At 38.5% G+C, this 13025-nt stretch overlaps 3 protein-coding genes across 7 annotated transcripts; all 3 read right to left on the bottom strand.

The window, feature by feature from the left end:
• Positions 1-10: 10 nt before the first annotated feature.
• On the bottom strand, positions 11-13019 carry LOC130556526 (PI-PLC X domain-containing protein 1-like). Of its 5 annotated transcripts, none has more exons than XM_057337624.1 (9): positions 12476-13019; positions 11916-11950; positions 3853-3967; positions 2194-2290; positions 1929-2059; positions 1725-1847; positions 1467-1628; positions 1209-1383; positions 11-1121 (listed from the first exon to the last, which is right to left on the bottom strand). In XM_057337624.1, the coding sequence occupies exons 4-9, from the start codon at positions 2282-2284 to the stop codon at positions 883-885; spliced, it is 921 nt and encodes a 306-aa protein (XP_057193607.1). In that variant the 5' UTR covers positions 2285-2290; positions 3853-3967; positions 11916-11950; positions 12476-13019; the 3' UTR covers positions 11-882. The 5 variants fall into 5 exon arrangements, with proteins under 5 accessions (XP_057193607.1, XP_057193603.1, XP_057193606.1 ...); XM_057337620.1 differs by having other exon boundaries at positions 2194-2294; positions 12476-13018; XM_057337623.1 differs by lacking the exon at positions 11916-11950 and having other exon boundaries at positions 2194-2294; positions 12476-13018.
• On the bottom strand, positions 3813-5758 carry LOC130556528 (regucalcin-like). The gene is made up of 4 exons (XM_057337627.1): positions 5626-5758; positions 4554-4719; positions 4290-4472; positions 3813-4068 (listed from the first exon to the last, which is right to left on the bottom strand). Exons 2-4 carry the CDS (start codon positions 4714-4716, stop codon positions 3827-3829), a joined length of 588 nt encoding a protein of 195 aa, XP_057193610.1. The 5' UTR covers positions 4717-4719; positions 5626-5758; the 3' UTR covers positions 3813-3826.
• Positions 6522-9518, bottom strand: LOC130557305 (regucalcin-like). Its single transcript, XM_057338966.1, has 7 exons — positions 9387-9518; positions 8315-8480; positions 8051-8233; positions 7717-7829; positions 7281-7424; positions 7088-7191; positions 6522-6666 (listed from the first exon to the last, which is right to left on the bottom strand). Exons 2-7 carry the CDS (start codon positions 8475-8477, stop codon positions 6522-6524), a joined length of 852 nt encoding a protein of 283 aa, XP_057194949.1. The 5' UTR covers positions 8478-8480; positions 9387-9518.
• Positions 13020-13025: the final 6 nt, after the last annotated feature.

The following is a 13025-nucleotide window of genomic DNA, read 5'->3' as shown; positions in this document are numbered from 1 at the left end:
TATGGAAAATTGTAATAAAGTTTATTTCAGTTCCAAGACGTTTGCCATTTGAGAAGTAAGTAAAACAGTTCACAAGAGTTAACCATAGTAACCACCAATGTGTCCCTCAAAATACAGTTAAACTGCCTTCAATTAACTGGTATCAGCTACCACTAAAATGATAAAGGAATAAAAAATGTCTGAAACAGTTTTAAAGGTTTCTTGTACACTTTTACAGTTAAATAACTTTTTAAACTAAGCATTTTGACAAAACCTTGTGACAACCATTATAAATTGTTCGGGCTGTCCAAAACAGTGGATCTCTACAACTCATTGATTAAAATATTTAAGAGCTTGGCAAGTTAAAAGATGTATATTTGCTATAAAAATGACATTACGAAATTGTTTTAAAGGGATAGTTCACCCAAAAATCATTTACTCCCCCTTTTGTCATTTCAAACCTGTATGACTTACTTTCTTCCGCAGAACACAAAAGAAGATATTTAAAAAAAAGTTAACTGGACCCCATTTACTTCCATTGGTTTTGTGTCCATACAATAGAAGTGAATGGGATCCAGTGCTGTTCGGTTACCAACTTTCTTCAAAATATCTTCTTATGTGTTCTGCAAAAGATAGAAAGTCATAAAGTTTTGAAATGACAAGAGGGTGAGTAAATGATGAAAGAATGTTCATTTTTGGGTGAACTATCACTTTAATGCTTGTTGTGTTTCATTTTATTTGGACGTTTGTTGAGGCTGTAATGGATCATGTCCTCCCGGTTGAGAAACACTGAACTAACCAGAATAAATCTAATAATGCAAACAATGAATGCAGTCTAGTAACGTGTGCTAAATAGCTATATTTTAATTCTTTTTATTTGGACAGTGTTAGTCAGTTGGATTTTCATGAACTATTGTCAGCACTGTTGAGCCGAATGACATCCTGAACGAAGCTGTTCACCCCAACAAAATCTCCAGCAATAATGTTGATGTTTTCTCTATCAGAACCCGGATGTTGCTCCTTTACCCAGTCAAGCAACAGAGGGTAAGCAGACATGGTCTTCTCTTTCAAAGACTTCATAAGGTACAGGAGCATGTCATTCCCATCAAAAGTCAGGTTAAGACCAGCGACAAAAAATCCTTCTATAGGCCAAACACAGACATTATGTGTAAAACCTTTTTTTTTTTCAAAATATAACAGATCTTAAACTATTTTATAATTTAACTCACCTGGTCTGCCCTGTAGTTTTTGGTTATTGAGGTATGAAATGACTTCTTTGGGGTCTGAGTTTTCAGCCCACCAGTACTCGATTCGAGGCCACAGGAATGGATCATCATTGACGCCACTTTTGTCATAAGAGAGGACAACCTGATAGCCATTTCCCCAGCAGGCCTTGAGCGAGGGCTTCACAAAGAGAAAACACAAAAGATATTATAGGTTACTAGTAGTAAAGTTGCTTGTATAATGGCTGATCTGATGACACATACCATTGGAGTCTTGGGGCAGAGTTTGGTTTTAAAGTGCTCTTTAAGAAAGCCGGTCAGGTCACTGTGTTGACTGTCTGACATTTCTTTAAAATGTGAGAAAGCAAGTATCACCACCTCCTTTGTGTGCTGTCTTAACCATGTCGCCAATTCAGTCATTCCCTCCTACATTGAATCAAAATAGAGCCTCATATTAGTTTGTACAAGTATACTTTATCCTGTTTAATTTAATTAAATGGGAAAGATATGTGTTGTATCAACCTTGACTGTCATTATTGTATATAGTCCATGGTAGAAGAATAAATCACTGGATTCGGACTTCCCAGCGACCCTCAGATCAAAGTATCGCACACCAGCCTCAAGTTGCTCAGAGACGGTCTTGTCCTAAACAATCGTTTTAAAACATAAGCACAGACTTACATGCAACCGACTTTTAAGACAACTGTACTTTAACATGTACTTTACCTGAGCAGTGCCCCATTTTTTCACAATAGGCCTTAAGCAACAGCTAAACATTTTGTCCAAGGACTTCAATTTTTTTGGTTCCAACACTGAAGAATCCACATCTAAGCTGTATGCCATGGCATCATGACTCCCTGAAACAAACAAACAAACAACGTGTACAAAAATAAGGTAAGAGTTTTGATACGTGATGGTTTTAAGATCAATGGAACTGGATTGATCGCTCTTTAAGATTAAAGACCAGATTAAAAAAGTAAAGATTACTCACCTGGAATAGCGAGTTGGCTCAAAGGGATTTCGGTGAATTTCTCATTCAGGTTAGACATCCAGTCAGCAAAAATCGCCATTTCATCCGTCATTCTGTTCTTGCTTAGTTTTTTAACAATACATTGACATAATAAAAAACATAAACATGCGTTTACTATTAAAAACTACGATGAACTATTAACAGTGAATTTGTCAAGGCAGTCCATATCACTTACAGTATCTGTGTCTTGTCCTCTTTATGCTCCAAAATAACCGTTTATGGTTTTATATGCAGTTTTAGGCGACACCCTTCGGATAGATCATCATAAACCACTTAGCTAAATTTAATGGGCCCCTCCTAAGATTTCTTTCAGTTCCTCAAAGATTGTTTAAGCTTGTGAATAGAAACATCTCAGTACAACGTGAGGTCCTTCACCTCAACCTTCTGAAAATATTCAGTCATACACAAATGTTCAACGCTGGCTACATGGGACACAAAATAGTAGTAAAATAAAGTACACTGGACGGACAGTATGTGATATCAAGCTTGGCTGGCCTGACAAGAAAAACACATTCTACTTTTTTACATTTACATTTAGTAATTTAGCAGGACGCTTTTATCCAAAGCGATTTACAGATTACATCAGTTTTTCTTTTTCAACGGTTTTACAGTTTTCTTAATGTCACAAAAATATCCTTTGTTTTCTTTCTGTCCAAACTGAATTTATTTCTTTATTTAAGGTCGTGGTACTTGCCAGCACAGCTGATTTACTTCCTATTTGTTTTAAAGCATTTTGCAAACGCTGCCATTTTGCACAGTTTGCGTGTTGCAGCAAAATGCTGAAAACAGCTGAAATATTAGTTCAAGAGAGTTACTTGAGAATTAAGTGACAAAGAACATGTTATTTAACCCCCAGAGCATGCACAATTATAGTTTATTTAGAATCTTTTAGACTGTAAATCGTATTATATTGTATTGTCATTGTGTTGAATGTCTGTACAAGAAGCTTTCAACACCAAAGAAAATTCCTTGTGTGTGCAAGAACACTTGGCAATAAAGCTCTTATGATTTAGAATTTTTCCACTTGGAAATATGTCCCAAAGCAAAATGACTAGTATGTACTGCTGTAGTAGAAATATTACATTTAGCTTTAACCAAGAGTGCTGTTTGTTTCATTGGTTAGGTGTAATGAAAACATTATAATACAAAATATCTTCATTAGGAGGTGTATGTTTTGATTATTGAAGTGCTACCACCTGTGAAAACACCAATGTGATTAAACCTCACAAAATATTGCCGAATTATACAAAAAAAGGTCCATTTAGTGTTTTTCTGACTTTTTCAGGTTTTTTTGAAGATTCACCCAAAAATTAATTCCACCTTTTCCCCGCAAGCATCTTTAAAGTCATAGATACAGTTACAGTATGTTTTAAAGTCAACATGCAACCCCATTCACCTTTTGCACATTCCTGGTCTTCTTGTGCACTATATATATATACTGTATATATATTTCAAATGAATATTTGTTTCAAATATTATTTCCTTCTTGGAATTCTGATCGGCCCGGCTAAATTCAAACCCTGCTTGTAAACCGCTCTGCGGTTAGCTTAAATACACACACAACCTATAAATACACAGATTTTACCACACAGAATCAGTTCAATGCAAAAACAGACTCACACAGGCCTCCAGTCTGGATGTCGTAGTCAAAGGCCTCCATCATGTACGCCAGGCTGTCGATGTAGTAAAAGATGCGGTGATCCAGTGACCAGTCCAAACCGTTGGAGATGTCCACCTGGTCGAAATGATGAACGACAGAGCGGTCAGGATGAAGCGTGTACAGAGAGCCCTGTTTCCTCTCCACCACGGCCGGCCGCAGTTCTATTCCCATGGTACCTGGACACGACGGGGTAAACGTGGTTTTAATAAAAGACTGCAATACATCAATACTGTGTACACTAAACAGCAATACATAAGCATTTTTTATTGTATAGTGACCCAAACATTGATATAATATTGTATTTTATGTAGTTCTATACAGAAACCTTTCGTATTTCTTGTAAGCTAAACCTAGAGAAAGTAAATTATGACAGTAAATTATTCCGTTTTTTATATACCCGCAAAGAACCTTCCAGCTGGATCGACTTTTCCATCATTGAAGCGAGTGTTGGGCTTTTCCTTGTCCAGCTGAACGGCTGTTGTTATGGAGCGCTTGACCCAGTCAACAAACGCAAAGCGTGTTCCCTCCGCAATGACGTAACCGCCTGCCTTCCGCAGAACCACAGATCCTACAGGTTTCTCTGTGAAAATAAAAACACACAATGCCATTTTCACAGGAGCTTTTATCTCCTAAAACACAGACAAACTCTCTGATGTCTCACCTGTAGTGATACTCTCTATGTGACCTGTGAGAGAGCTCCACCGGCTGACCCTCTGACCCGTAATGTCAACGTAAACCAAAGACGAGTCCTTTTCCTCCCAGATGGGACTCTCGCCAATTTCATTCTTCTCTTTGATCACACACGCCACTTTTATGGACGACATGACCTGAGGAATAGAGTTTAATTTCATGTGATTACTGGGCCCTGAAAAACCGGTGCTTGCGTACAAAGTTCAAGTTTAAGGACAGTCCAAAGGTGTTTCAGCAGGGGTCTGAAAAAACACTGAAAATGTGTGACGGTGCATATATTTTGTAATGAAAAATACATGAAATAAAACGAAAGTAGATCACCTTCAGGTCTTCAGCCCTGCTGAAAAAAAATCAAATGGTCTTTATTACAAATATCATTATGAAATATCTTGAAACCATTATGATATTCCTTTTTGTAGTGTGTTTTGGGTTTCTATTTTTTATTAGCAGGGCGTGTTCGTCCATGATTTAATTGACACACAACTATCACCATCTGGTCAAAAAGTGTATAATGTTTGAAGTCCTTAAGTGTGACGAATAAACATCTGTATGTATTCATTATAATCTCAACCAACCGGTCTCGACCATTAACGTCGAAAGAATGCAAAAATTACACAAAAAGCATAATCACAACATCACGGGGGACTGCGCAAACCGATCGGCCTACAACATAAAATATCGCGCGAACGATTCGAAAGTCGTGCTTTTAAGTAGTTCTCGCGATACTTTGTGTCATGTACGCCGCGCAACAAGCGTCATTCGTGCATTTCAAAGGGGAAACAGGTTTCAATCACTAAGATTAATCGACTCTAAAATGTCGATTTTACAACGTTGTATTGACACACACCCCGTTTGAAGTTTAAAATAAATAACGCGACGAATCACAATTCAACAATTACACAACTACATGTTTTGTGTATATCAAACTTCGTGTTTACTGATATGTGGAGGCGTTGAGCTGCAAGATCATGTGACCGCACAAATGTCTGTAAAATCACCATAACAATGATCGAATACAAACGAAGACCTTTGCTTTATCATACCTTTGCACTTTCTCTGTGTGATCGCAGTCCTTACAAACTGTCTCCAACTTTGCAAACTTTTCGCCCTCTGAGCTACCACGTGACGTCTTCTGTACATACATGCGCGCGCACACGCAGCCAAATTAGCATTAGTTCATCACATATGAGGAGTTTGAACCCAGTTTCACTCAGTGTAACATACATTCTTCTGTAACCTCGACTTAATACAAGAAACCAACCATAGAGACAACATGGTTCAGTATGCAACCACAATTTAATTAAAATAACAGGGATTTAATAAAGCAGTAAGTCCCAAGAAGCTGTGGTTTAAAGTAAATAATATAAAAGATCTAAAGAGTAAGCACAACACAGAAATAAACTATAAACTTGCTGCTTTTATTTTAAATGAATGATTAATGACATTCCATATACCTAGAAATGTCTCATAAAATAAAAACACTGCAATGAACATGTAATAATGCTGATAAAAACATTATTCAAGTTGCAGTAATACTGGTGTGATATGACAGGTTAATAACAAAAGCTTCAAACACAGCTCAACCAATCAAAATCAAGGACCAGACCTATCAGATTTATTCTACATGTTTATATTCACAACTGCAGGACATCTTTACAAAACGGTAAAGGCAAAGGTATTAAATGTTTACGGTGCAGAGGATGATGGGAAGTGCTTCTCACTGAAGGCAAACGCTGACATGCAGACTTTCTCTCTGTGCACACACCCTTTCTATCAAACTCCATCCTTCTGTGTCAGCTCTTTTGTTTTGCAGACTTATCTATCCAAATGTTCCATTACGTCTGAAAGAAAATCACGTGAAGGCGATCGCGCAGGATGCTTTGGGTGCACATGGTTCAGTGTTGGTCAGTTCAGTTGATCAGGGTGGAAGTGGACGGGCTCACTTTTTGGCAGCGGTGGCTTTAGCCCGGTTTAGACGTTCCACCAAAATGACATCAGTTGTGGCCGAACAGCGTGACAGGACGGTAATGATCTCGGATTCGTTCCTTCTCTCGATAGCAGCTTCCGTGGCACTCTGCAGATCACTGGGTGAGAGAGAATAACACGCAGAGTGACTTTCAAACTATATTCACACCTACAAATTCACAAATTGCATCGCACTGATAGCAATGCTAGGTGCAAAAAATGATGCTAAAATTTTTTCACGTCACTTTTCTTAACCAGATGGTTTAAAAGTGTGAAATGTCATTTCCCCTCAGATTCCCGACAGGTGTTCTAGAGTAACCATGCGTAAATTCATCAACACAATAACAATTTTCTATTTAGGTTAACATCAAGAAAGTGTTGAAATACAGTTTGTTTTAATTGTAAAGAGTATATGTATTTTTCATCTTTTAAAACATGAACAAGAATTTACATATTTTTGTGTGTCCTATCTTTCTTCACAATAAATGCCACTTTAATTGATTTGTGACTATATTTGTGGAATATACTCCAAACTCTTACCCCACGGCGAGGTGAGCTTTGACCTTCTGCTCTGGTGTGACTCTAGAAACATATTTACTGGCTTCATGTTTGTTATGGTGTTTAATGCACACCTCCACAAATGGCTGTAATCACAACAACAGAAGAATGCGTTTTATTTCGTGATAAACAACAAGAGAACAATTCTACGACAGACACACAGGGCATCAGTTACCAGATATCCAATAGGAGACTTCTTGCTTTTGGCAAATTTCTCCAGCTCCTCCCAGTCCCCCTTCTCAGCCAGAGCCTTGAGCTTCAGCCACCAGAACCTGACGGCAAAAAACAAAAGACGATACGACTGTAGCAGCTCGCATGCCTAGAAGACATCTCAGCTTGGATGAAAGAGCATCACCTCCAGCTGAACCCTGCCAAGACAGAACTACTCGTGTTTCTGGCACACCCCACGCATACTTTCACACACCCATCAAGATCCCTGCGTTCAGCAAACCAGCGGCGTCTTGTATTGCCTTCTCATAAGGGCAGTAAATCAATTTCCCGCTCATTGTCCTTCAAAACTCCTTCCTGGTGGAACATTCTTCCTAACTCAGTCCGGTCAACCACATCTCTCACAACATTCACTACTAGATGATCATATCTAAACATATAACCTTTGGCTTCGAGCAAAGGAAATGATGAACGACAGAGCGGTCAGGATGAAGCGTGTACAGAGAGCCCTGTTTCCTCTCCACCACGGCCGGCCGCAGTTCTATTCCCATGGTACCTGGACACGACGGGGTAAACGTGGTTTTAATAAAAGACTGCAATACATCAATACTGTGTACACTAAACAGCAATACATAAGCATTTTTTATTGTATAGTGACCCAAACATTGATATAATATTGTATTTTATGTAGTTCTATACAGAAACCTTTCGTATTTCTTGTAAGCTAAACCTAGAGAAAGTAAATTATGACAGTAAATTATTCCGTTTTTTATATACCCGCAAAGAACCTTCCAGCTGGATCGACTTTTCCATCATTGAAGCGAGTGTTGGGCTTTTCCTTGTCCAGCTGAACGGCTGTTGTTATGGAGCGCTTGACCCAGTCAACAAACGCAAAGCGTGTTCCCTCCGCAATGACGTAACCGCCTGCCTTCCGCAGAACCACAGATCCTACAGGTTTCTCTGTGAAAATAAAAACACACAATGCCATTTTCACAGGAGCTTTTATCTCCTAAAACACAGACAAACTCTCTGATGTCTCACCTGTAGTGATACTCTCTATGTGACCTGTGAGAGAGCTCCACCGGCTGACCCTCTGACCCGTAATGTCAACGTAAACCAAAGACGAGTCCTTTTCCTCCCAGATGGGACTCTCGCCAATTTCATTCTTCTCTTTGATCACACACGCCACTTTTATGGACGACATGACCTGAGGAATAGAGTTTAATTTCATGTGATTACTGGGCCCTGAAAAACCGGTGCTTGCGTACAAAGTTCAAGTTTAAGGACAGTCCAAAGGTGTTTCAGCAGGGGTCTGAAAAAACACTGAAAATGTGTGACGGTGCATATATTTTGTAATGAAAAATACATGAAATAAAACGAAAGTAGATCACCTTCAGGTCTTCAGCCCTGCTGAAAAAAAATCAAATGGTCTTTATTACAAATATCATTATGAAATATCTTGAAACCATTATGATATTCCTTTTTGTAGTGTGTTTTGGGTTTCTATTTTTTATTAGCAGGGCGTGTTCGTCAATGATTTAATTGACACACAACTATCACCATCTGGTCAAAAAGTGTATAATGTTTGAAGTCCTTAAGTGTGACGAATAAACATCTGTATGTATTCATTATAATCTCAACCAACCGGTCTCGACCATTAACGTCGAAAGAATGCAAAAATTGCACAAAAAGCATAATCACAACATCACGGGGGAATGCGCAAACCGATCGGCCTACAACATAAAATATCGCGCGAACGATTCGAAAGTCGTGCTTTTAAGTAGTTCTCGCGATACTTTGTGTCATGTACGCCGCGCAACAAGCGTCATTCGTGCATTTCAAAGGGGAAACAGGTTTCAATCACTAAGATTAATCGACTCTAAAATGTCGATTTTACAACGTTGTATTGACACACACCCCGTTTGAAGTTTAAAATAAATAACGCGACGAATCACAATTCAACAATTACACAACTACATGTTTTGTGTATATCAAACTTCGTGTTTACTGATATGTGGAGGCGTTGAGCTGCAAGATCATGTGACCGCACAAATGTCTGTAAAATCACCATAACAAAGATCGAATACAAACGAAGACCTTTGCTTTATCATACCTTTGCACATTCTCTGTGTGATCGCAGTCCTTACAAACTGTCTCCAACTTTGCAAACTTTTCGCCCTCTGAGCTACCACGTGACGTCTTCTGTACATACATGCGCGCGCACACGCAGCCAAATTAGCATTAGTTCATCACATATGAGGAGTTTGAACCCAGTTTCACTCAGTGTAACATACATTCTTCTGTAACCTCGACTTAATACAAGAAACCAACCATAGAGACAACATGGTTCAGTATGCAACCACAATTTAATTAAAATAACAGGGATTTAATAAAGCAGTAAGTCCCAAGAAGCTGTGGTTTAAAGTAAATAATATAAAAGATCTAAAGAGTAAGCACAACACAGAAATAAACTATAAACTTGCTGCTTTTATTTTAAATGAATGATTAATGACATTCCATATACCTAGAAATGTCTCATAAAATAAAAACACTGCAATGAACATGTAATAATGCTGATAAAAACATTATTCAAGTTGCAGTAATACTGGTGTGATATGACAGGTTAATAACAAAAGCTTCAAACACAGCTCAACCAATCAAAATCAAGGACCAGACCTATCAGATTTATTCTACATGTTTATATTCACAACTGCAGGACATCTTTACAAAACGGTAAAGGCAAAGGTATTAAATGTTTACGGTGCAGAGGATGATGGGAAGTGCTTCTCACTGAAGGCAAACGCTGACATGCAGACTTTCTCTCTGTGCACACACCCTTTCTATCAAACTCCATCCTTCTGTGTCAGCTCTTTTGTTTTGCAGACTTATCTATCCAAATGTTCCATTACGTCTGAAAGAAAATCACGTGAAGGCGATCGCGCAGGATGCTTTGGGTGCACATGGTTCAGTGTTGGTCAGTTCAGTTGATCAGGGTGGAAGTGGACGGGCTCACTTTTTGGCAGCGGTGGCTTTAGCCCGGTTTAGACGTTCCACCAAAATGACATCAGTTGTAGCCGAACAGCGTGACAGGACGGTAATGATCTCGGATTCGTTCCTTCTCTCGATAGCAGCTTCCGTGGCACTCTGCAGATCACTGGGTGAGAGAGAATAACACGCAGAGTGACATTCAAACTATATTCACACCTACAAATTCACAAATTGCATCGCACTGATAGCAATGCTAGGTGCAAAAAATGATGCTAAAATTTTTTCACGTCACTTTTCTTAACCAGATGGTTTAAAAGTGTGAAATGTCATTTCCCCTCAGATTCCCGACAGGTGTTCTAGAGTAACCATGCGTAAATTCATCAACACAATAACAATTTTCTATTTAGGTTAACATCAAGAAAGTGTTGAAATACAGTTTGTTTTAATTGTAAAGAGTATATGTATTTTTCATCTTTTAAAACATGAACAAGAATTTACATATTTTTGTGTGTCCTATCTTTCTTCACAATAAATGCCACTTTAATTGATTTGTGACTATATTTGTGGAATATACTCCAAACTCTTACCCCACGGCGAGGTGAGCTTTGACCTTCTGCTCTGGTGTGACTCTAGAAACATATTTACTGGCTTCATGTTTGTTATGGTGTTTAATGCACACCTCCACAAATGGCTGTAATCACAACAACAGAAGAATGCGTTTTATTTCGTGATAAACAACAAGAGAACAATTCTACGACAGACACACAGGGCATCAGTTACCAGATATCCAATAGGAGACTTCTTGCTTTTGGCAAATTTCTCCAGCTCCTCCCAGTCCCCCTTCTCAGCCAGAGCCTTGAGCTTCAGCCACCAGAACCTGACGGCAAAAAACAAAAGACGATACGACTGTAGCAGCTCGCATGCCTAGAAGACATCTCAGCTTGGATGAAAGAGCATCACCTCCAGAAGAGCGGTCAGGATGAAGCGTGTACAGAGAGCCCTGTTTCCTCTCCACCACGGCCGGCCGCAGTTCTATTCCCATGGTACTTGGACACGACGGGGTAAACGTGGTTTTAATAAAAGACTGCAATACATCAATACTGTATACACTAAACAGTAATACATATTTACATACTTATTGTATTTTATGTAGTTCTATACAGAACCCGTTCTTATTTCTCATAACTTAGAGAAAGTAAATGATGACAGTGAAAGTAGGGCCATACAATATAAACTCTGTTTTATACATACCTGCCAAGAACCTGGTGAATGGTAATTAAAAGAACACCATTTAATCCAAATACACTACATAAACGAATTTTAATGGTTGAAACAGCTGATGTTTAATAATGGTATTTGTGAAGAAAACTGTTATGCACAGTCACATTTTTATACACAAGATATTTTTATTGTCATTTTACAGCTGTACAACGAAATAAATAACGCAAATTAATAACATACAGATATGGGAGAGTGCACATGTAAAAGCATATTACGTAGAGAATCCAATATGTACATCGCAGAAATATGTACAGTTATTACACGTTATTTTATTAACATTTGACGCTACAGTCTGTACAAATAAAACCAAACGATTGTTTCCACTGTGCACGTGTAATCTTTAGCATTAGCTAATGCTAGCGCATTCACATACCGTTTCACGTGCTGTGGCTCGATCACATCTGCACTCTTGAAGCGATGACAACATACAGTAAAATCAGGGTTGGTGTTAAAACAATCCAATACTGTTAATTCATGTTTGTGAAAAATCGGAAATTAGTTCAATCTCTGCTCTGTGAAGCTTTGTAAAACGGGACACGGCCATACCTGAAGGAACCACGTACAGCCAAGTAACGTTAAATGTTTGTTGGAGCTCACACATCTACATTTGATAAATTTCTTTATACACTATGTATCAGCGAGTGCTTCCAACAATGTAAACTGATAATTGAACGAACAAAATGATGTAAACACTACAAACAATATGTTAATGTTAAAATATTGTTTGGTCTTCCCTTGGAGACTTGCCATTGGCTGTTGCTATGAATAATTAATGAGCTAGATTTCGGCAACGTTTGATGCGTTTATATTAGCCATTTATAAATATAATTGTGTTTCGAGTTCGGTTTTTAGCAATATAATGTATATAATAAACAATTTTGACTCACAATTCTCAACGTTAAACGTTCACGAGAATTTGTAAGTTAGGCTCACCGTCTTCCGAAGTACTGTTGTTTTATAGTAGTATAAATAGAACTCGTCGACGCAGTGTAAATCGGCTGGGCCGCTGCGGTCTCAATTCGCCCATCTGGATCAGTTTCCATTGCTATTAACTCTGATAGGCTGAACGTAACGCCAGGCCTCTAGGTATTTTGTTAGTGTAAAAAGAAAGAAATTAATTAATGAACACGAAACCTGTACTTTTGTAAAAATGTATACAGATGACTGGGTCGCACACAACGCTGAACCAACGGCAGGGAGTGAAGCCAACCCACCGGAAGTGTTCCGAGTCGAAAATAATAGTTCAAGCAAAGCCCTATTAAAAGGAAAGCCTTGCAACCATTAAAGGCAAAAAAAGCGTAACGGCTACCTGGCTTCAGCGGAACGCAGGAAAGGAGACCGGATGCTAGTTATTTGAATGGATGTCAATGGGTTTTGTTAGCCGTTACGGGTTCTCCAATTTGAAGTATTACAGACCATCCCATATTTATAATAAAAGTATCTCTGGTTCAAGGGAGTTACGTGACAGATTATGCTAAATAAA

Source organism: Triplophysa rosa, linkage group LG7 (assembly GCF_024868665.1).
Source record: "Triplophysa rosa linkage group LG7, Trosa_1v2, whole genome shotgun sequence".
Lineage (NCBI taxonomy): Eukaryota > Metazoa > Chordata > Actinopteri > Cypriniformes > Nemacheilidae > Triplophysa > Triplophysa rosa.
This window is presented reverse-complemented; position numbering and strand designations above follow the sequence as displayed.